The 23855-nt window shown below is 42.1% G+C and overlaps 2 protein-coding genes across 2 annotated transcripts; both read left to right on the forward strand.

Moving 5' to 3' along the window:
* Window positions 1-1425: 1425 nt before the first annotated feature.
* LOC310758160 (vomeronasal type-2 receptor 26-like) lies at window positions 1426-13063 on the forward strand (the record flags this gene model as incomplete). Its single annotated transcript, XM_083604090.1, has 7 exons — window positions 1426-1448; window positions 1788-1812; window positions 6700-6939; window positions 8180-8962; window positions 10845-11075; window positions 11805-11931; window positions 12109-13063. The coding sequence occupies 7 exons, from the start codon at window positions 1426-1428 to the stop codon at window positions 13005-13007; spliced, it is 2328 nt and encodes a 775-aa protein (XP_083460216.1). The 3' UTR covers window positions 13008-13063.
* Window positions 13064-19410: 6347 nt separating this feature from the next.
* LOC310757043 (vomeronasal type-2 receptor 26-like) lies at window positions 19411-23234 on the forward strand. The gene is made up of 2 exons (XM_083602150.1): window positions 19411-19796; window positions 21876-23234. Exons 1-2 carry the CDS (start codon window positions 19509-19511, stop codon window positions 22728-22730), a joined length of 1143 nt encoding a protein of 380 aa, XP_083458276.1. The 5' UTR covers window positions 19411-19508; the 3' UTR covers window positions 22731-23234.
* Window positions 23235-23855: the final 621 nt, after the last annotated feature.

Below are 23855 nucleotides of genomic sequence, written 5' to 3' on the forward strand. Positions count from 1 at the left end.
CAATTGCAACAAATCTTCCTTGTTCATCTTTAAACATAAATTTCGGTGATAGGCTCTCCTTTGCATAAAGTACTACTCCTCTTTTTTTAACTTTATCCGATGAAATAAATTCATGGCCCAATATTTTATTGCTCAGTATCTTCCTGTGTAGCCTTATCACATGTGTTTCTTGTAGACAAATCAAGTCCAAATGTTCTTTTTTCAGTAAATGAAAGACTCTCCGCCTCTTTTCCGGGGAGTTCATTCCATTAACATTCCAACTCAATACTTGCAACGCCATGGTGTAATTACTCTGATTTTCCTCCAACTGCACCAATGCTTGCTCTTCTTCTGTTGGTGGTGTTGGTGTCACATTCACTGGGGGATCCAGTCCATAGGAAAATGTTGATATATCCAATATTCCCTTATTTGATGATCTTCTGTCCAATGCTCTTTGCTCTAGTCCTCTGTCTGGTGATCTTCTATCCAATGCTTCTGGTTCTTTCCCAAGTCCCTTCTGGAGATCTTCTTCACATTTATCCAAAAACTTTACTTTATCTTCTACTGATCTTATTTTTATTTTCCTTCCTTTGAAACTGAAGGATAGACCTTGGGGAAACTCCCACCTGAAGTTGATTTTATTCCTTCTCAGCAGGTCGACCAAATCTCTATAATTGGACCTAAGATCCAAAAGATATTTCGGGACGTCTTTAAAGATTTCCACTCTTGACTGTTGTATTTCCAAAGTCTTCAGAAAGTGCCAACCCAAAATTCTATCTCTCTCTTCTTTAGTTCGGAGGGTAATCAAACAGTCTCTTATTCTACTCTTTTCTCCCCCCCCCCCCTTCCAAGTCTAAAGGCACTCACAATTCTATCAAACTGTCCTTCTCCAGTTCAGGTACAGCTCTAATCCTCAAATTTGTCTGTTTTTCTTTTGAGCTCAATCATAGAATGCATCAGCTTGTGGTCATCAAGTTGCCTCTGTAGATCTGGGACCCTCTCTGCCTCCAGTTGTGTTACTTTATCTTCCACAACAGCAACTTTTTCCCTGGCTTCCTCTGCGGTCTGTCAGATCAAAGTAGATTCCTGTAACAATTTCTGAATGGTTTCTGTATTAATAATAATAATAATAATAATAATAATAATATAAATAAATAAATAAATAATAAATTTTATTTATATCCCGCCCTCCCCAGCCGAAGCTGGGCTCAGGGCGGCTAAATAAACATGGCATTTGATTCCTAGCACTTGGGATATGGGAAAATCCCCCACCAGAGGTTGGACTTGACCACAGCTTATAGTGGAGAGTGGGGGGTGAGTTAGTTAGTTAGTTAGTTAGTTAGTTAGTTTAAAAACCCTAGATTCCAGACCTATTATTTCCCAGAAGGTGCCAATATATTCTAGAATTATTTCTGTATGTATGTCCAATGTCTTCCTACTACTGCAATGTACAGCTCACCAGGTATAAGGTAAGTCAGAGATCCAAAAGCATCATTGTCAGCATCCCTGTTGCTGTCAGGGACTGGGCAGAGGAGGAATGGCGGAGACCGCCTCCCCAGCCTGACCCTTCCAGAGAAGAAGAAGACAGTTCAGAATTACAACAGGAGTTTGAGGGAGGTCACAGCTCAGAGGCAGATGAGGGGGAAAGCTGGGAAATAATGGGAGAGGAGGAGGAGGTGTGGGATGTAAAGCTGCAGTCAAGTGCAACATTCTGACAGAGGACTAACGGCCTCCATGTTCTAGCCAGTTGCTGTGACAACCAGTTTGTCAGTTGCTGGCAGTTTTGAAAGATAACTGCTGAGTTGCAGTCACCTCAGGACCAACTTCCCTCTGGTGTAGTTCATTTGCTTGTTATGTAACCTAAGCCTGCCTTCAGGTACAGTTCTGTAAACCTGAATGAATCTGAGAGTAAAATAGTGTGTGTATTCCTATAGAGGGATTCTAAGGGATTTTTAACCAGGAGGGCATCTTTATTAGTAGAACTCAGACGAGTCAGCAACAAGCTGGTTGCTGCATAAACTTAAAAAGGGGATTGTTTAACTCTGCTAAATTTCCGTATTTTTCGCTCTATAAGACGCACATTTTCCCCTCCAAAAATTAAGGGGAAATGTGTGTGCGTCTTATGTTTAGGGAAGCTTTTAATGTTTGATGTATTACAGTATTTTAATATTTTTTTGGAAGCCGCCCAGAGTGGCTGGGGAAGCGCAGCCAGATGGGCGAGGTATAAATAATAAATTATTATTATTATTATTATTATTATTATTATTATTATTAAGCGAATACAGGCTCCTTGGCTTCAGCGATAGCAATGCGAAGCCTCCAAAGCACAGTGGGAGCGCTCCCGCCGCACTCTGGAGGCTTCGCGTTGCTTTCACTGAAGCCTGGAGAGTGAGAGGGGTCGGTGCGCACTGACCCCTCTTGCTCTCCAGGCTTCAAAGATAGCCGCCTGAAGCCTCTGGAGCGCAGCGGCAACTCCCACTGCGCTCCGAAGGCTTCGGGTTGCCTTCACTGAAGGCGAAGGCAATGTGGGAGAGGGAGAGGAGAGCTGCGCAGCGCCCCTTCAGCTAAGCGGGAGGAGAAATGGAAGGGGCCCCGTTTCTCCTGTCGCTTCGCTGAAGGGGTGCTGCGCAGAGAGGGGGAGATTTCCCCCCCTTGTTCTCCCCCTCTAAAACAAGGTGTGTCCTATGGTCGGGTGCGTCCTATAGAGCGAAAAATATGGTAAACCTTCCCACAGGAGGAACCATCAGGAGGGAAAACACAGATGGACACAGTGTCTTATATTTGGGGACTATATTGGGGGGGGGGGGAATGAATGAATTCCTATGCCCACAAATAACCCAGAGATGCATTTTAAATAAAAGCACACATTCTATTCATGTAAAAACAACTGATTCCCAGACCATCTGCGGGCCAGATTTAGATGGCGACTGGGTGGATCCGGCTCCTGGGCCTTAGTTTGCTTACCCATGCTCTAGAAGATAAGACAAATGATATTACCCTGATATTATCCTGTCTCCTCTTCAGAAACTGTTGGCTCTGGTTATAAGTCCCATTCTCTGGAAACATCTTTGCTCTTTGCATGCTTCAGTTTATCTTGATCTCTGTTGCTCTTAGGTCCAGATTTCTTCTCGGTTTTAGGGACTCCGATTCTTACAATAAACCTCTTGTATAACATGTTTCCTGTGTCTTCTTGTATTGTCCTTATAGCTGGCAATCCCCTCACAAACCAAGAATCTATATTACAGCCCACCTGAAGGACTTACCAAAGCTCTTAACAGCTTGCCTTACTCCCTATATGGCCACTCAACTGTTCAATTTGCAGAACCAGCAGAGTTATTGGTGCCATATGATACCCGTTTTGTCCTGGTAATAAACCCATCATTTAGAGTAGCAGGACATATAGTTTGGCATTCCTTGTCTTTTGACATCATCCCTTTATTATTTTCTGGTGCCTGGGAAAACCATATTTATTCAGGGAAACCTTTTCAGATATGTAGAAGCAGACGTGTCTTTTAATCTATTTATAGCTTAACTGCTTATTTTAAGTATATTTTGCATTTATTTATTAATAATTTTATTTTTGTGTGTTGTTCTTGTGTACTCCTAATTAAGTGTGCTTAAAATAAAAGCAGAAAGGGCTATCAAAGGCTCCTAGGCCTTACTGATATCGCCTCTCTCCACTGTTGGAGAGAGGGTGCCTTTGGGGAATCAAATGTAGGGAAAGTGCTTCTGGCCTCATCTTCTGCTTGCGGTCTTCCTTTGGGGACATCTGCTTGGTCATTGTAAGAACAGGATCGTTGACTTCATGGGCCCTTGGCCTGATCCAACCTCAGGGCTCTTGTGACATCAATAAAGTTCAGCCAAACTCACCTTTCTCCTTCAACCACATCAGTCTACTTAGTAAAGATATTTTCTTCCTGCTCTGCACCTGCTCCTATAGTTTCAGGGGAGATCTTCCTTCCCTTTACAACCATCAAAATCACAGTAATCTATTTTTATTCTTTCCTGAGTCCAAGTTACTCCCCAACCCTACCTTAAATACTGCATTTGGGACCAATAAGCTAAACATCACAATCAAGGGCAACAGGGGGTTGTTTATTCCACTGTGCCTGAAAGGTCTGATGTATAAAACACCTCCTGGGCGCAAAACAGAGGCTCTTCTACTGAACCATGATCCTTCCCTTCCCCTTTGTCTCTGAAGCCTGATCCAGTAACCCCACCCTCACCCCACCCCCATATTTGTCAAGTCCCTGAAATATCATTCTTTCAAGAGACGGGATTTCTTCTGAATAGCTATGAAGTCGGCAGGAACAGTCAATAGGGAAGTGTAGCAAGTAGACCCGGAATGACAACACTGCTTCTGCTGCTGCCTCTTGCAACCTATGGGATGCAGCAAAGGACTAAATGCCCACTGAATCTGATCAGCGATCAAGATTTGGCTGTGAATTTTTACAAGACAGGAGACCACCTCATTAGTGGATTTGTATCTTCACAAATGATTGGAGGTCAATATCCATTCACCTTTACCAGCACTCCCTCAACACAATTTGAGTAGTAAGTAATGCTGCCTTCAGGAATGTTTTTTCAGCAGGAGGTAATCAAGACTCAGATCCGACACCTCCCTGGTTTTCCTCAAGCACCTGGTAGAAAATGATATATGAATAAATGAGTCATTGGTCTGATCCAGCAGGCTATTCTTCAGAAGGTCGGTGGTTCGAATTCCCGTGACGGGGTGAGTTCCCGTTGCTCAGTCCCTGCTCCTGCCAACCTAGCAGTTCAAAAGCACATCAAAGTGAAAGTAGATAAATAGGTACCGCTCTGGTGGGAAGGTAAACGGCATTTGCGTGCACTGCTCTGGTTTGCCAGAAGTGGCTTAGTCATGCTGGCCACATGTATGCCAGCTCCCTTGGCCAGTAAAGCGAGAGGAGTGCCGCAACCCCAGAGTCGGTCACGACTGGACCTAATGTTCAGGGGTCCCTTTACCTTTTTTAAGAGAATTGGAGAGTAGGTAGCAATACATTCATACAGTCACTGCTATTTTTCTAGAAAAAGAGTTGCAAGAACTCACCACTAATGTTCTGGGCACTACTCAATATTAAGTCCAAGGTCACTGCCCTTCTTGTCAGTTCCAACATCAAGTACACAGTCATTTGGGGTGTCTAGAAATGTCACCTCTTTGCCATGACTGGAAAACATACTGTATGTAGCCAGTCTACATAAGGGTAGTTGAAGTGACCAGTTATCACAATGTCTCTCCCCTTTTTGATGCTACACTGATTCATTCATCATCTGAAGGTCCCATTGAGCATTTTTATCACTTTTGGGGGCCTATATCACCACCTACAAAGATTCTGTGAAGGTGTACAATGCTTTCAATATTTCTAGTTTCCTGGCTCAAGGCTTTCTTTGAAATACAGAGTAATACCACCTCTGGAATGCCCTTCTGGTTTATATCCAGAGATAGCCATGACCCACTGGTTCTCTCCATTCCACCCAATTTCCCTTGTGCTCAGTATATCCATGTTGTCCTCTAAGACCAAGAACTTCAGTTCACCCATCTTGGCTTGGAGGCTTTCAGCATCCAACCCATCAATCCATATTTGTCTTCCAGGAAGTTGAGACTACATTTCCCCTTTTCATTCTTATCCACATGCCCCAGCACTATCTACCTATCTATCCGACCTAGAAATTCACCTTGCAGACTGCATGATTTGTTGTCGCTGGTTCAGCCCCTATTTTATTGTACCCCTAATAAATAAATATCTCCTATCTTATGTCTCCAGACTGAGGGAGCGTCTCATTCATTGGGATCAAATACAACAGGGAACTCTGGACAGGAGCATAACGTTTTTAAAAAGCAACGAACACCACCTTTGCTATTAAAACTGGGAGATGAAATTGATTGAAACTAGGATGGGTCTTTTCTGGGGCTGTAAACCAGAATGTCAATGCGAGGGGACCTGTGATTTATTTCATTTATTTATTAAAATATTTCTATATTTCTTTTCATTTGGTGAAAAGCAGCGTTTCAATGCATTTTGCATTGCGATTTAAGTTTTAAAATTCAGCCATGCTCCCCAAAGCAGAACTTGTTTTCTCAAAGGTAGAAGAAGCTGTGAGATGTGTTTGAGTTGCAGATTTTCATTCGTAAGCAAAATGCAATTCAAACATATGTTTGAAACAGGAGCAGGACACCTGATTAGAAGAAATTGTATTCAATTAAAGTAATTTAGTTTGATTTGTAATACTTTGGAAAAGTAATGAAAATAATTTTTTTAAAATCCCAATAAGAACAGTCAAAAAGAAAAAAAAACCCATTCCCTCCTTGCCTCTCTCAGAATATTGGGAAAGGCTGGATACTGTGGTCAAGATCCATAGCATGAAAATCAGGGAGTTTCACACTCTCAATTTGAAATTATTTTCTAGAAGTTCATAGAATTAGTGTCTCTGGTTTGAGTCATTGCCCTTGCTTGGAGTTGGAAGAAAAACTGGTTCTCTCATGGATAAAATTGAATAACAACAACAACAATAATAATGCAACTATTATGTATTTTGGATTCTCATTTTGTGTTTTTATGCTGTGAACCACCCTGTGATGTTTGCATGAAATGTGTTCAACAAATTTAATAAATAAAAAAAATTGAACTGACACAGTCCCCTCCCCCAAGTTGGTTTGATGGGGGAGTCTGGCATGTTTATTCTTTTCCAACTGCCATTCAGGAGATCAATCATAACCCCAGACTCTTACCAAACATCACCCTGGGCTACAGCATCTATGATACCTTTTTTGAGGCAAGAACGACTTCTGATGCCCTGACAGACCTCTTTTCTGGAGGGAAAATCAACATTCCCAACTACAGCTGCGGAAGATGGAAGATGCCACTGGCTGTTCTTGAAAGGGCTGAATCTGACACCTCCACACATATTGCAAGCATGTCAGGTATCTACAAGATCCCACAGGTAAGAACTGGGTTGATGTCAAACATGCCCGGCAACATTTGCCACCTCATAAAAATGCAAGTTTGTTTTCTTTTCCCCATTAGCAAAACAATATAACCTATGATAAATTATCATTATGTTATTCCACCCCATTCATTTCGGTGCAGAAAAAATGCAGTGCAAATGGCAGGGCATGAATTTCATACGGAATGTGGACTGAAAGCAACAACAATAACCGCAAAGAACAATAGTATTCAGTGGTTTGATATTTGTTATGGACATGCCTTGAAGGAGCAAAGAATGCTCAGATGTGCAGCTCGTATCAAACAGGAGTTGTGTGTTTAGTACTATGGGGCCCATTTTAGGGAACCCCCTTCCAGCTGACATCAGATAGAGCCCCACCCAAACTTCCAGTGAGGCACTTGGGGTCTGGGGGTCTGTAAAAGCCCCAAATGAATGAGACATTGGGGTTTTGTTAAAATCCTTGGTTCATAATGTTAGAATCCTTGGTTCATATTAGTTCCCTTTTGTTCAGAAAAGACACATAGTCCAGTTGCTGCTTGGCTGCTGGAGACACCAGATAAGAATGGCATTTGTGGAGTAAACATCTGGAGAAGTAAGTTTTTGGGAGTCTGGCCATTGTGAGTCTGGCTGTGCCAGCTTACCAAAGACAACACACCCTTATGTAGACTTGTTATCTATGTAAACATAAATATCAGGCTACAATTCTCTCTTTTAGTATATAGGCTTCAGAACTTTAGTAAGAAGCAAGGGGCCCTCAAAGGTCTGCCACGCCAAGGTGCAGACTAGGCATGGCGAAGAGTTGTATCCAATGAGTGTTTTGCCAGCTACCCTCCCCAGATGTCTGGGTCTTTTTGACTGGATTTTATATGAATTCTTTGTCTGAAAACCCTATAAAAGTCTAGGTGGATAACACCCCAGGGTTCAGCCTTTGGGAAAAACATCCCGCTGAATCTGTTGGTTTTACACAAACCGATAAATGCTGGATTCTCTCTCCTCCTCATCTCCTGTGTCTCATTGGCCAGGAAAAGCAATATTTTTGCTGGCTGCACCAGGGCCTAAAGAAGACTTTTTCAAAAAAATTGCAGCAGTTTTACTTTCTCAATTTTTTGTACTGTATCTCTGAAAACTATTGCCGTTAAGCAGCTATATAAATAGCTTAAATGAAGTATATATAAGTACAGTGTTCAATCATTGTCCTGAAAAACAAAGCAGCAATCTCTTCTCCTTTCCTCACCAGCTTAGTTATGGCTTCGTTCTTCACGATAAAGTCCAGTCCCCTTTTGTCTACCGCATGACACCAAAGCAAGAGACTCAGTACCAGGGGATGGTCCAGTTCCTCCTGCATTTCAAGTGGACATGGATCGGGCTCTTTGCTCCAGACAATGACAATGGAGAAAAGTTCCTGAGTACTTTGACACCCCTGATGATCAAAAAAGAAATCTGTGTTGCCTTCACAAAAAGAGTACTACTACAAACTTGGCTGTGGTTACCCCACGAAGCCCCTGCCTTGTGGAGACAAGTCAATGTGTTTGTTTACTGCCCAGACTCTCAATATGGACTTCTTATAATCATGGAGGTACAAACCTTGCTTGAAAGGGTGGAAACTAGGGGGAAAGTCTGGATAATCACAGCTCTTCAGAACACAATCTTGTTTCATGATGCTGAATCCTTCCAGTATGCTCATGGATCTTTCTCCTTTGTAATGAAGACCAAAAAAATGAAAACATATAAATACTATGAGCCAGTAGACTTTCCTACTCGACCCGCTTGGGACCTTGAATTTGATTGTTCATATTCAAAGCTTGCCTTGTCTGTGAGGGGTTGGAAAAGATGCAGGGAGAAGGAGAATCTGAAGATGCTGCCCTGGGAAACGAATGAAAGAATCCAATCCCAAGACAGCTATGCTAATTACTTGAGTATCCATGTTGTGGCTCAGGCCTTGAATGCAGCATATTCATCCAGATCAAATCAAGTGTTGACGGTGGGAAGGTTGGAACTTCCAAGGCTACAGCCATGGCAGGTATGTCCCTTCCCTTTATCACAGCTACAGTGGTACCTCGGGTTAAGTACTTAATTCATTCCGGAGGTCTGTACTTAACCTGAAACTGTTCTTAACCTGAAGCACCACTTTAGCTAATGGGGCCTCCCGCTGCTGCCGCGCCACCGGAGCACAATTTCTGTTCTCATCCTGAAGCAAAGTTCTTAACCTGAAGCAATTATTTCTGGGTTAGCGGAGTCTGTAACCTGAAGCGTATGTAACCCGAGGTACCACTGTATATGGAATCATCATGACAGGAACTTAGAAAGCTGCCTATTCAAACCAATAAAGTAATTTCTTTAAGAAGCATTTTGTATATATATATTGGATGAGATGTTTTATTTAGATTTTTTTTTTAAAGATGCCCTTCATCACATTGATATGATTCCACTGTGGTTTCCCTAAAAAGATGTTGAGGCTGTGTGAAGATTCACTATGTGGAGTTTTTAGAGTTGGAAGCCAGTGTAGGTGTTGTTGTTGTTGTTGTTGTTGTTGTTTAGTCGTTTAGTCGTGTCCGACTCTTCGTGACCCCATGGACCAGAGCACGCCAGGCACCTCTGTCCTCCACTACCTCCCGCAGTTTGGTCAGACTCATGTTTGTGGCTTCGAGAACACAATCCAACCATCTCATCCTCTGTCGCCCCCTTCTCCTTGTGCCCTCCATCTTTCCCAGCATCAGTGTCTTCTCCAGGGAGTCTTCTCTTCTCATGAGGTGGCCAAAGTACTGGAGCCTCAGCTTCACGATCTGTCCTTCCAGTGAGAACTCAGGGCTGATTTCATTAAGAATGGATGCGTTTGATCTTCTTGCAGTCCATGGGACTCTCAAGAGTCTTCTCCAGCACCATAATTCAAAAGCATCAATTCTTCGGCGATCAGCCTTCTTTATGGTCCAGCTCTCACTTCCATACATCACTACTGGGAAAACCATGGCTTTAACTATACGGACCTTTGTTGGCAAGGTGACGTCTCTACTTCTCAAGATGCTGTCTAGGCCTGTCATTGCTCTTCTCCCAAGAAGCAGGCGTCTTTTAATTTCGTGGCTGCTGTCACCATCTGCAGTGATCATGGAGCCCAAGAAAGTAAAATCTCTCACTGCCTCCATTTCTTCCCCTTCTATTTGCCAGGAGGTGATGGGACCAGTGGCTATGATCTTCGTTTTTTTGATGTTGAGCCTCAGACCATATTTTGCGCTCTCCTCTTTCACCCTCATTAAAAGGTTCTTTAATTCCTCCTCACTTTCTGCCATCAAGGTTGTGTCATCTGCATATCTGAGGTTGTTGATATTTCTTCCGGCAATCTTAATTCCAGTTTGGGATTCATCCAGCCCAGCCTTTCGCATGATGTATTCTGCGTATAAATTTATACGTATAATTATGCGTATAATTTATACGCCAGTGTAGGTCTTTGCTATTAAAACATCATTTCCCGAAAGAACGAAGTGGACTAACCTGAGAGAGAACAAAGACTGTTTTGTGCTTCTGAGTCCCCTCATGCTGCTCAAGAATGAGCTCATAACCAGGGGACTTGCTTAAGCTGCCTGTTCAGCTTACCCCTTTCATGCACATGAAGGGTCAAGAAAGAAACTATCCCACAATTTTCACCTGCTGGCAAAAATCCATGACAGACTCTGACACCCGTGCTCCTGAGGCAAGGGAATCCTCCGAGAGTCATGGAAGGGCATCACTTTACATCTTTCCCCAAAGTAGAATGAGGGAACCTAAAAAATCAACATGGTGACTATGAGCCCTGATGAGAGAAGCTGTGATCCTTATTCAGGGGAGATTAGGATGCAGCGCAAGCCCAGCCAAATAACCCAAAATAGTTTCTTACTCTCTCAATGCTGGAGTTTCCTCTTTCATTCTAGCTTCATCCTTTCTTGAAAGAAGTCCAGTTCAATTCTAATACTTCAGCTGATGAACAGTACTTGGATGAGAATGGGGCACTGGCTGTAGACTTTGATATTGTGAATTGGCTGATGTTTCCTAACAACTCTCGTGGTAGAGTGAAAATTGGGAGCATAGAGAGACAGACATCCTCAGATCCAAAGTTCACCATTAACCCGGAAGCAATTGTGTGGGCCAAGGCATTTAAGAAGGTAGGAGAAGTTATATGTGTAATTTTATTACCTGTGACATCTGCCAAACTCTGACAGCTTGATGACTAGAACATATAAGACTTTAATTGCTTTCTTATAGATACTTCTCTGGAGCTCCGTCTCATTGAGCTTAATGGAGTCTGTTCTTGATTAAGCATGTATAAGATTTTACAGTGAATACAGAGACTTTCCAAAGCAGAGCAGAACGTTTTCCTACCCAAACTTGGTACCCTCCAGATATTGTGGACTACAACTAGCATCTGCCTCAGTCAGCATTGGGCAAATATATCTGAGGGGCAACGGGTTGGGTAAGACTGGAATGGAGTAAGTTCTGCTCCATCTGTTTGGTAGATCAAGAAAACAAAATGAAAACAGTGGAGCTCAAGGTGGCCTGTGTAGTTGAATACACATTCAAATAAAAAACCTAGGAGCAGATACAATGGCAGCAATCTGAGGACTTTTGTTATTGCTGCTGGTCATAGGAGCGTTTTATTACAGCTGTTTGCATGGTTCTGAGATGCTGGCATATATTTATTTAGGTTATTGTTTATTGTATTTTTCATGCTACCTTGTATACAAAAATGAGGCAGGGGTGTTAAATAAGTAGAAATATCAAAGAGGTATGTTTCCCTGACAAGCTGCTCTGCAAAAGAAGAATAATAATAATAATTTCCACAGAGTAGGGCCTTTAGGCCATTGGAAACAGATATGCCTTCTGTTTATGCCTAGACTATTCCTCGCTCAAGATGCACAGAGAGCTGTCAGCCTGGATATGCCAAGAAAATTCAGGAAGGGAGGCCACATTGCTGCTATGATTGTTCTCCGTGCTCAGAAGGCACAATCTCAACACAGGAAGGTAGGACACCTCAGGGGAAAGGGCCTTCAGTGGGAAGATGGGGCAAATATTTCAGCCAGGCTCAGGCTGATACTTGTAATGGTACTCCATTTTGACTACATCCTCTCTTGACCTCACCTATGGGCCCACCTTTCCCCACAAATGTAACAAGTTAGGATTCTCATTTTCTCTATGCAGATGCTAATGAATGTTTTAAATGTCCAGAAGATCAGCATCCAAATGAGGACCGGCATCAATGTATCCCTAAATTAATTACCTTCCTGTGCTATAAAGAATATTTGGGGATCCTCCTGGCTTCTTCTGCCGTCTTCTTGTCCTTAATCACAGGCATTGTGTTTGGAATCTTTATTAAATCCAGGAAGACTCCCATCGTCAAAGCCAACAACCGAGACCTGTCCTACATCCTCCTCATCTTTCTCCTGCTCTCCTTTTTGTCCTCTTTCCTCTTCATTGGACAACCTACAAAAGCAACCTGCCTTATGCAACAAGTGGCCTTTGGCATCATTTTCTCAGTTGCTGTGTCTTCTGTCTTGGCCAAAACCATCACTGTGGTTCTGGCCTTCCTGGCCACTAAGCTAGGGAACAGGGTGAGGAGATGGCTGGGGAAGGGTTTTGCACACTCTGTTGTCATTTCCTGCTCCAGTGTCCAAGTTCTCATATGCACCATCTGGCTTGGAGTCTCTCTCCCATTCCCAGACTCTGAGATGCACTCCCAACCTGGAGAGATCATCCTGCAATGCAACGAAGGATCTGTGGCCATGTTCTATGGATCCCTTGGCTACATGGGCTTCCTGGCTGCCATCTGCTTTACAGTGGCTTTCCTAGCCAGGAAGCTGCCTGGGGCCTTCAATGAAGCCAAGCTGATCACCTTCAGCATGCTGGTCTTCTGCAGTGTTTGGGTGTCCTTTGTGCCCACCTACCTGAGCACCAAGGGGAAGTACATGGTAGCTGTGCAGGTCTTCTCCATCTTGGCTTCCAGTGCTGGGCTTCTGGGCTGCATCTTCATTCCCAAATGCTACATTATTTTGCTGAGACCTGATCTGAATATGAAGGAGCACTTAAGAATAAAAAATTAACATAGCATTTGATTCCTAGTACTGGGGATATGGGAAAATCCCCCACTAGAATCTGGACTTGACCACAGCTTATAGTCAGGAGTGAATTTGTTAGTTTGTTTTGTTAGTTTGTTGAGATCCCAGGCCTATTGTTCTCCAGAAGGTGCCAGTAGACTTTAGAATTAGTTCCGTATGTGTGTCGAAGTGCTTTACTCCTACTGCAATGTACAGCTCACCAGGATCATTGCCAGCATTCTCTGTTGCCTTCACCTCATTTGTTACTACACACACATGCCTCTCTCTTTTATTTATTTGCTGCCTCCGTTTCCTCAGAATGCTTCAAAAAAACCTCCTAGTAGCCTGTTTCTTAGGCTTGGACATGGGATGTGTCTACTACTAGTGACAGTATAAATTTAAACTGGTTCATTTGAGGAGGGTGGTTATATATGTTAGAGGAACCAGATAAACCTACTGGTGACACAGAGGTGACTGTGGTCCGTTGCTGTACAACTAAGTTAATCGCTTACTCCAGACAATGATTTCCACTTCTCCTATCTTCAAGCAATTCCGAGTTGACCATCCCTCACTGAACTGAATGTTCACTGTTGAACTGAATTGCAACGTCCAGCCAATTAGACAGAGATTTGCCTGCTCTTCTGTTTGCCTGTCTCCACCTACGAAATGCTAAAGCAGTCTCCCTCTCCTCTGCTGGAACCTGTCACCTTGCAACCACTGCCATACATTCTAATTCCATTATAAAAATGCATGTCCCATTCTATGGAAGGAGGCGGAACATGTTTCATGGTAGATCAAATGGCAAACATTCAGCAGCCGTATAAATCAACTGTATCCAGTTCCCAGCAGCCACTATGGCCAAGGATGAGGAGTAATGGGAGGTGGAGTTGTGTAACATATTGAGAGAGCTTTTATTGGTTATGCAGATTGATGAAGAGGTTTTATGGATAGTAACTAGGATAATGTGCAGGCAGGTGGATACATGCTATATATAGGTTTGGTGAGGTTGCTGGAAACTTGCAGACTCTGCCCTTACAAAGAGATCCAGATACCATTTGCCCGACAATAAATGTTGGAAATGCAAAGAAAATGAAGGTACATTCTTTCACCTTTGGTGGACTTGCCCTAAGATTAAGGCTTTCTGGGAAATGATCTATAACGAATTGAAAAAGGTATTTAAATATACCTTCTTGAAGAAACCAGAGGCCTTTCTCTTGGGTATGGTCGGCCAATTGGTGTCAAAAAAGGATAGAACTTTCTTTATGTATGCTACAGCAGCAGCAAGAATACTCATCGCAAAGTATTGGAAGACGCAAGATCTACCCACTCTGGAAGAATGGCAGATGAAACTGATTGACTGTATGGGATTGGCAGAAATGACGAGCAGAATCCGTGACCAGGGAGAAGAGTCGGCAGAAGAAGATTGGAAAAAATTTAAGGACTATTTACAGAAATATTGTAAAATTAAGGAATGCTGAATGATGTTGGATTGAAATTGAGTGGTTTCTAGCTGTAATGATATAAAGGAATATGGATGGGGAAAAAAGGGTTTGGATAGAAAATAAGGTGATATTATAAGCTGTAATCCTTTAAGGTAAGGATTTGCTGAACAAAGAATTTAAAAGGGAATACAAGAAGGGGGGTATGAGGAGGTCAGAGAAATATGTTATTGAAAAGATTGTATTTTGAACTATATGTCTTTTTTTTAAAAAAAATTTGTTTGTTTTTTGTTTGTATAAAAAATCGAAAACCTTAATAAATATTCTTAAAAAAAAACCCACAAAGAGATCCAGACTGAGGCAACGTGACCGGGTCTTTTCTGCAGTGGCCCCCTCTTTGTGGGATGCTTTCCCCAAGTAGGCTGTCCTTGCACCTTCCTTACACATCTTCTGATGTCAGGTGAAAATGTTTCTCTTCAAGCAGGCATTTGACTTTTTAAATTTTTTGTAGGAGGGGGGTTATTGGTTTGTTATTCTCATTTTGTAGTTTTCTGTAGTGAACAACCCTGTGATCTTTTTATAAAGGACGTTGTACAAACTTAATGAATAATTAAAAAATTCGGAAATCAGTAATTTGTGCCACTGACGTGTTATTAACATATAATGAAAAAGTACACTAAAAACTACATGAAGACTGTTTATCTTAATCGTTTGTATTTATATCTATTCTGAATTTATTCTGTATCTGTATTTATATCTATAAATTAGAAAAAGTGACATTAAAACCAGATACTTCAAAGATCTCATGAAAATCTGAAAAGCATAGATATTTTTTAAAAAAGCTTTTGGAACGAAAATATATTGGGCAAACTGATCTTTATGAGGCTTAAACTACAAAGCTGGGAGAAAGCTTGGTACATTTAAGGTTTTGAATGAAGACTGCGGTTTTGGACATGGCATGGACATTTATTTCAGGTGGTCAGAAAGAATATGACTGTTCTTAGCAGAAGTAAAGTAGTTAGACCCAGACAATAAGAAAGGGCAACTTGGCAAAAGTTTTGTGCCATCTACAGAATTTGGAATCCACGTGTTCATGGCCCCATGTATGTAGGTATGTCTTGCTGTCTATGCCAACCAAAAGGGAATGGGAGCAGTTTGACATCACAAATGATGCTTGATAATAGGAAACCAGGTTGTTATAGACCAAGCGGCTGTCTCCTCGTCAGAAACTGTTGGCTCTGGATAAAAGTCCCATTCTCTGGAAACATCTTTGTTCTTTGCATGCTTCAGCTTATCTTTATCTCTGTTGCTCTTAGGTCCAGATTTCTTCTTGGTTCTGGGGACTCTGATTCTTACAATAAACCTCTTGTATAACCCATTTCCTGTGTCTTCTTGTATGGTCCTTATAGCTGGCAATCGCCTCACAAATTAAGAATCCGTATTGCAGCCTGGCTGGAGGACTTACGAAAGCTCTTAACAGCTTGCCTTATATGGCACTCAACTGATTCAATTTGCAGAACCGGCAGAGTTATTGGTGCCATGTGATACTCGTTCTGTCCTGGTAATAAACCCATCATTTAGAGTAGCAGAACATATAGTTTGGCATACCTTGTCTTTTGACGTTGACCCTTTATTATTTTTTGGTGCCTGGGAAAACCATATTTATTCAGGGAAGCCTGTTCAGATATATATAAGCAGACACGTCTTTTGACCTATTTATAGCTTAACTGCTTATTTCAAGTATATTTTGCATTTATTTATTAAGAATCTAAAATTTTCATTTTTTCTTGTATACTTCTAAGAGGGTCTATTTATAATTTATAGTGTGCTTAAAATAAAAGCAGGTGTTTAGGCAAATATACAGAAGCAGAAAGGGCTATCAAAGGATCCCAGGCCTTACTGATATCTCCTCTCTCCACTGTTGGTGAGAAGATGCCTTTGGGGAATCACATGTAGGGAAAGTGCTTCTGCCCTCATCTTCTGCTTGTGGGGTTCATTTGGGGACATCTGCTTGGCCATTGTAAGAACAGGACCATTGACTTCATGGGCCCTTCATGGGCCCAACCTCAGAGCTATTGTGATGTCAATAACGTTCAGCCAAACTCACCTTTCTCCTTCAACCACATCAGTCTACTTAGTAAATATGTTTTTTTCCTGCTCTGCACCTGCTCCTGTAGTTTCAGGGGAGATCTTTCTTCCCTTTACAATCATCAGAACCACAGTAATCTATTTTTATTCTTTCCTGAGTCCAAGTTACTCCCCACCCTCACCTGAAATACTGCATATGGGACCAATTAGCTGAACATCACAATCAAGGGCAACAGGGGGTTGTTTATTCCACTGTGCCTGAAAGGTCTGGTGTATAAAACACCTTCTGGGTGCAAAACAGATGCTCTTCCACTGAGCCATGATCCTTCCCTTCCCCTTTGTCTCTGAAGCCTGATCCAGTAACCCCACCCTCAACCCACCCTCATATTTGTCAAGTCCCTGAAACATCATTCTTTCAAGAGACGGGATTTCTTCTGAATAGCTGGCTATGAAGTCGGGAGGAATAATCAATAGGGAAGTGTAGCAAGTAGACCCGGAATGACAACACTGCTTCTGCTGCTGCCTCTTGCAACCTATGGGATGCAGCAGAGGACTAAATGCCCACTGAATCTGACCAGGGATCAAAATTGGGCTATGAATTTTTACAGGCCAGGAGACCAGCTCATTAGTGGATTCATATCTTCAAAGGTTATTGGAGGTCAATATCCGTTCTCCTTTACCCGCACTCCCTTAACCAAATTTGAGTAGTAAGTAATGGTGTATTAATGTATTCCTATCTACGCTCCAATTCTTTTACAAACAAACAAAAGAATTGCCTGCTGCATCTGATCAATGGCGTATTTATTGAAACATCCTTTTCCCACAGTGCCCTATCAGGAGCTTGTGGAAAAACAGGGAGCAGAATAGTCTTCTTCTTCTTCTTCTTCTTCTTCTTCTTCTTCTTCTTCGGCAAAAGCAGGGAGCAGAACATGACCACAAACAAACTCTCCCCTCCTGTGCCTCCCAGAACTGATATTCAGAAGCATTTCCATGAATTTGCCTTATCTTCTTTTAAAGCTAACTTGGCCACCATCACTGTCTTCTGGGGGAGCAAGTTCCATAGCACTGTGCAAAGAAGTCAGTTTGCATTTGTCCTGAATAGTCTCAGGTTTTAGTGTTTTTAGAGGAAAAAATTGTTTATCCCTTTTCTCCACAATATGCATAATTTTAAAAAATCATGTCCTGTCCTCTCTTGCTCACTGTTTCTCAACTAAAAAGAACAGAACACTGCAATGTGTCCTCATTTATTTTCAATTCCTTTCCTAATGATCCATAGCTCAGAAATTCCCATTTTTACAGCTACCTAACATGGATTTGACAAGCATGATCCAAAGGTCTCACTCCTGGTCCTTCCCTCCCAGTTCAGAATCCATGAACATGTAAAACTCTAGATCATTTATGAACAAGATAAAAAGCACAGGTCCCAGTACTGATCCTCAGAGGACTCCACTTTCTACTCCTCTCTATTTGGAGAATTGTCCATTTATTCCTACATTTTGCTTCCTGCAACTTAACCAGTTCCTGATTCACAAGAGAACCTCTCTTCTTATTCCTTGACTTCTAATCTTGCATATGAGTCTTTGGTGACATACTTTGTCAAAAGCTTTTTGAAAGTCTATGTACAGTTTGTCAACGGGATCACCCGACAAATTTTCAGTTTTTCGAAAGAAGTCTTCTTGCTTCAAATAGCTTCTTTGGCTGTACTCATTAACCAAGCTGATATCCTCTTGGCCCTCATGGTATCTTTCCTTATTTGCTGTATATACTCAACTTGAGTCTCTAATACAGTGTTCTTAAACAACTCCCAAGTGTTTGGGAGTGATTGACCCTCTTGACTTTGCTTTTCAACTTCCTTTTTACCAAGCTTTTTGGTCTGTATGCTTTGATGTATCTGAATCAGCCTCTATTTTCTGGTACTCCTGGTAAATCAATACTCCTTCTTCTTTCTTTCTTCTTCTTTGAAGAAGGAGGAAGCATCTTGTTCACTGAGATCAAATACAATGGGAAAATCTGAATTGGGTATAATGTTTTTTAAAAGCAAGTGTTTTAAATCAGTGAGATGAAATTCACTGAAACTATGCTGAGTCTTTGCTGGGGCTTTAAACGAGAATGTTAATGCATAGAGACCTGTGATTTAATTAATTCATTTATTAAAACATTTTTAGACATTTTCCATCAATGTAACCCCTCCAGAGACACCTCTGTGATGGTGATGATGATGGCCTTAAAATACCTCGTTCTTCTCCAATAAAAGAGAAAGAACTAAATCAGATATATAGCTAGGTTTTATTAAGCGCATTCAGCAAGCCAAAGTGACAGAGATGTGGAACTGAGGACTAGAGAGATCATTCTGTGATATTATGGCAGTGGACAAAGCTGTATTGTAACATTTGAATAATTTTATTAAAAAATCTATATGTATGTTCACCTGGTGAAAAGCAGTATTTCAATGTGTTTTACATTACAATTTAAGTTAAAAACATTCAGCCATGCTCCCCATGAGGAACTTGTCTTCTCTAAGGAGCTGTGGGGTATGTTTGAGTGGCAGCTTTTCAGTAATAAGCAATATGAAATTCATTCTCTCATTGTGTCTCATGGACCCTTGGGGAAGGTTGAATGCTGAGGCCATGATCCTTAGCATGGAAACTGGGGAGTTTCCCACTCTCAATCTGAAATGATTTTCTGGAAGTTTATCGATGGAATTATCACCCCAGGCTTTTTACTCATTGCCCTATGCTTGGAGTTGGAAGAGAGACTGGTTCTCTAATGGAGAAAAGTGAACAATAAGGTAACTCTGCTTCCCCTGTATAAGGCTGGCTCCTCCTTTAGAGCTGGGTGCAATGAAAGAGGGAAAGAACAATTTTCAGTGGGAAGTGCACAATTCTTTCTCCGAGGCACAACATAATCTATGTAACTGAATGTGACTTCCATTTTCTCTGAATCAAGGGTGACTATGTGACATACTTTCCTCCGCAGCTGGATGGGTGGGAAGGACTGGCACATTCTTTCCTCCGCACTTGCCACTCAGGAGATCAATCTTAACCCCAGGCTCTTACCCAACATCACCCTGGGCTACAGCATCTACGATACCTTTTTTGAGGCAAGAACAACTTCTGATGCCCTGACAGACCTCTTTGCTGGTGGGAAAATCAACATTCCAAACTACATATGTGGAAAACGGAAGACACCACTAGCTGTTCTTGAAGGGGGCGAATCCGACATCTCCATGCACATTGCAAGCATTTCAGGAATCTACAAGATCCCACAAGTAAGAATTGGGTTCAAGTCAAATACAGCTGGCAACATTTGCCATCTGGTAAAAAACAATACAAAAACCAAGTTTTTCATATGATAATGAATTTATTGCTTACTTTACATTATACGTTGCTTTGAAACATTGCTTTTCATGAAATGGGAAGCCATACAAAGATATTTCAGTTTCGGGATCATTAGAAAAAAAAGTGGATTGGACAAATTCATGGAGGAGAGGGCTACTGATGGCTACTAGCCAGGATGCCTATTGCAGAGTTGGAGACACAGCCCCTGCTCCTGGCATCTGTCTGGCTAAGTATAAAAGGGAGTGCACCTCCGAAGTGAAGTCAACCCGCTGTGTTAGCGGAATCAAAACCAGATTCATAAGGCCCTTAATTATTTGGGTCCAGGACATCTCAATAATGACATAATGCCTTCTGTTGTTGTTTATTCGTTTAGTTGTGCCTCCTGCAGCTTGGTCAGACTCATGTTTGTAGCTTCAAGAACACTGTCCAACCATCTTGTCCTCTGTTGTCCCCTTCTCCTTGTGCCCTCAATCTTCCCCAACATCAGGGTCTTTTCCAGGGAGTCTTCTCTTCTCATTAGGTGGCCAAAGTCTTGGAGCCTCAGTTTTAGGATCTGTCCTTCCAGTGAGCACTCAGGGCTAATTTCCTTAAGAATGGATGTGTTTGATCTTCTTGCAGTCCATGGGACTCTCAAGAGTCTCCTCCAGCACCATAATTCAAAAGCATGTATAATCCCTTATACATGTCCCCAATCACTGAACTCTTGGGAGGAGTCACTCTTAGTGGCTCAGATGAACAGCTCGTTTCCAACAAGAGCCACAATTGTGGAACTCATTTCACGGAACTCTCTTCCAGCTGAGGTCAGACAAGGTTACTTAAAACCTTCCAGATCCTAATGAAGACCTTCATTTTTCACTGCATGCAGTAGCCAGTTCAAATGATATACGATCTTATAGTTTTAAATTTTGTCTTTTTTACATCGAACCATTGAAAACTGCTTAGAGTCCATTCTCATCCTGAGGTAAAGTTCTTAAGCCGAGGTACTACTTCCGGGTTAGCGGAGTCTGTAACCCGAGGTACCACTGTATAAATTGCTTAAATAAAAAAAGGTTATTTTAAAAATATTTGATGTTCATGCTAATTAAAAAAATTAAATATGCCATAATCTTTCAATTTTAATTTTTTATTAAATATGCCATAATCTTTCAAATTTAATTTTTAATTAAATATGCCATAATCTTTCAAATAGGGACACGGGTGGCGCTGTGGGTAAAAGTCCCAGCGCCTAGGGCTTGCCGATTGAAAGGTTGGCGGTTTGAATCCCCGCGGTGGGGTGCGCTCCCGTTGCTCGGTCCCAGCACCTGCCAACCTAGCAGTTCGAAAGCACCCCCAGGTGCAAGTAGATAAATAGGGACCGCTTTCTAGCGGGAAGGTAAACGGCGTTTCTGTGTGCGGCTCTGGCTCGCCAGAGCAGCGATGTCACGCTGGCCACGTGACCCGGAAGTGTCTTCGGACAGCGCTGGCCCCCGGCCTCTTGAGTGAGATGGCCGCACAACCCCAGAGTCTGGCAAGACTGGCCCGTACGGGCAGGGGTACCTGAGCCATTCCCGGGGGGTCTGGCACGCTTCCTCTGCGCGGCTCTGATTTCCCCAGGGACCTCCGACTCCAGCAGAACGTAAACACAGCGGAACAGAAGCAGGGTCGCCATGTGTGCGTAATAACTCAGGCTGAACGCAGGCTGTCTCCTTATCTTACTTTTAAGTCTTTTATTCCCTTAGCAAAAACACAACAGTTATAAATCTCCTCCTGGTGACAATGCACTCATGGTCGCTGCTCTCTCGCAACGGAGCAAAACACACACTCTGAGAGAAACACAGTAAAACACTCCCCTCAGTATTCTAAACCACGCCTCAGAATGTGAGACGTCACTCAGAACTTCTTAACCCTGTGAGTTCTGAGCCTCTCTCCACAGTACCTTTACCTTTACCTTTAATCTTTCAAATAGAAGTACAGTATTCAGTCATTGCCCTGAAAAACAAAACCCCAGTCTCTTCTCCTTTCCTCACCAGCTTAGTTATGGCTTCGTTCCTCATGATAAAGTCCAGTCCCCTTTTGTCTACCAAATGACACCAAAGCAAGAGATTCAGTACCAGGGGATGGTCCAACTCCTGCTGCATTTCAGGTGGACGTGGGTCGGCCTCTTTGCTCCAGACAATGACAATGGAGAAAAGTTCCTGAGTACCTTGACACCCCTGATGACCAGCAACGAAATCTGTGTTGCCTTCACAAAAAGAGTACTACTACAAACCTGGCTGTGGCTACCCCACGAAGCCCCTGCCTTGTGGAGACAAGTCAATGTATTTGTTTATTCTGCAGACTCTCAATATGGACTTTTTATAATCATGGAGGTACAGTCTTTACTTGAAAGGATAGAAACTGGAGGAAAAGTCTGGATAATCACAGCTCTTCAGAACACAATCTTATTTGGTGATATTAAATCTTTCCGCTATGCCCATGGTTCTTTCTCCTTTGTAATGAAGACCAAAAAAATGTCAAAATATAAATACTATGAGCCAATTTCATTTCGTAGTCTAAACGTTTGGGGAAAAGCATATGTTTGTTCATATTCAAAGCATGCCTTGTCTGTGAAGGGTTGGGAAAAATGCAGGGAGAAGAAGAAGTGGCTAAGGATGCTGCCCCAGGAAATGATTGAAGGAATCCAATCCCAAGACAGCTATGTGAATTACTTGAGCATCCAGGCTGTGGCTCAAGCCTTGAATGCAGCATATTCATTCAGCTCAAAGAGAATGTCGATTGTGGGCAAAGGAGGCAGGTTGGAACTTCCAAGGCTACAGCCATGGCAGGTATCTCCTTTTCTTTTGCAAACTGAAATTCATTATCCCAGATATATGGAATCACCATGATAGGAATTTAGGAAGCAGCCTTGATCCCAAATCAGACCAATGGACCGTGTAGTTCAGCACTGTCTACACTGACTATTAGCAGTAGCGAAAGCTATTACAGAAAAGAAGATGCAATAAAATGTGTTACACAGTTAAAGGAATTAATAAAAACAGGCATTTTATCATATAAGCGTTTTCTCCCCTGAGGAATTAAATTTATCATCCCTAGAAACATTTCTCATGAAACGGCAGAACAGGCCACTCTTTCAGAGACGTAGCAGGATAAAGGTAATATTACTCACTTTGGTTCACTTTGGTCACCCTGCAAATGCTGAAGCAGAATGAGATGACCTAATGAGCACCTTTGAGTCCTAGTTCTCTATTCCTTATTAAGAGGTTATTGGGATGCATCATGGTTTCATGTTCTCTCAGTGCTGGAGTTTCTTCTGTTGTAGCTTCATTCATTCTTGAAAGAGGTTCACCTCTATTCTAATACTTCATCTGAAGGACAGTACTTGGATGAGAATGGGGCACTGGCCATTGACTTTGATATTGTGAATTGGGTGCTGTTTCCTAATAACTCTCGGGCTAGAGTGAAAATTGGGAGCATAGAGAGACAGAAGTCCTCAAATCTGAAGTTCACCATTAACCCAGAAGCAATTGTGTGGCCAAAGCTGTTTAAGAAGGTAAGAGAAATTGTTATTCCCTGCAACATCTATAATTGTCTAATAACATGTTGAATAGTACAGATGAGGCTTTGATTGCAGTCTTAGACATCCTTATCTGGAGCTTAGTCCCATTGAGCTTAATGGAGTCTGTCTTGTGAAAACGTGTATAAGATTTCACAGTGTGCAGGAGACTTTCAGAAGCAGAGCAGAAGACCTTCCCCCAACTTGGTGCTCTCCAGATATTGTGGACTACAACTCCCATCTGCCAAGGCAGACGTTGGGCAAATATATCTGAGGGCAACAGGTTGGGTAAGACTGGAATGAATTCTGCCCCATCTGTTTATTAGATCAAGAAAACAGAATGAAAACAGTGGAGCTCAGGATGGTCTGTGTAGTTGAACACACATTCAAATTAAAAAATTCTAAATGAACAGCAGAGGTCAAGACTTTTTCATCCAGCTGAAAAATGCTTCTCAAA

The sequence above is a fragment of the Podarcis filfolensis genome (assembly GCF_964270895.1).
Source record: "Podarcis filfolensis genome assembly, chromosome: 2".
NCBI classification, from domain to species: Eukaryota; Metazoa; Chordata; class Lepidosauria; order Squamata; family Lacertidae; genus Podarcis; species Podarcis filfolensis.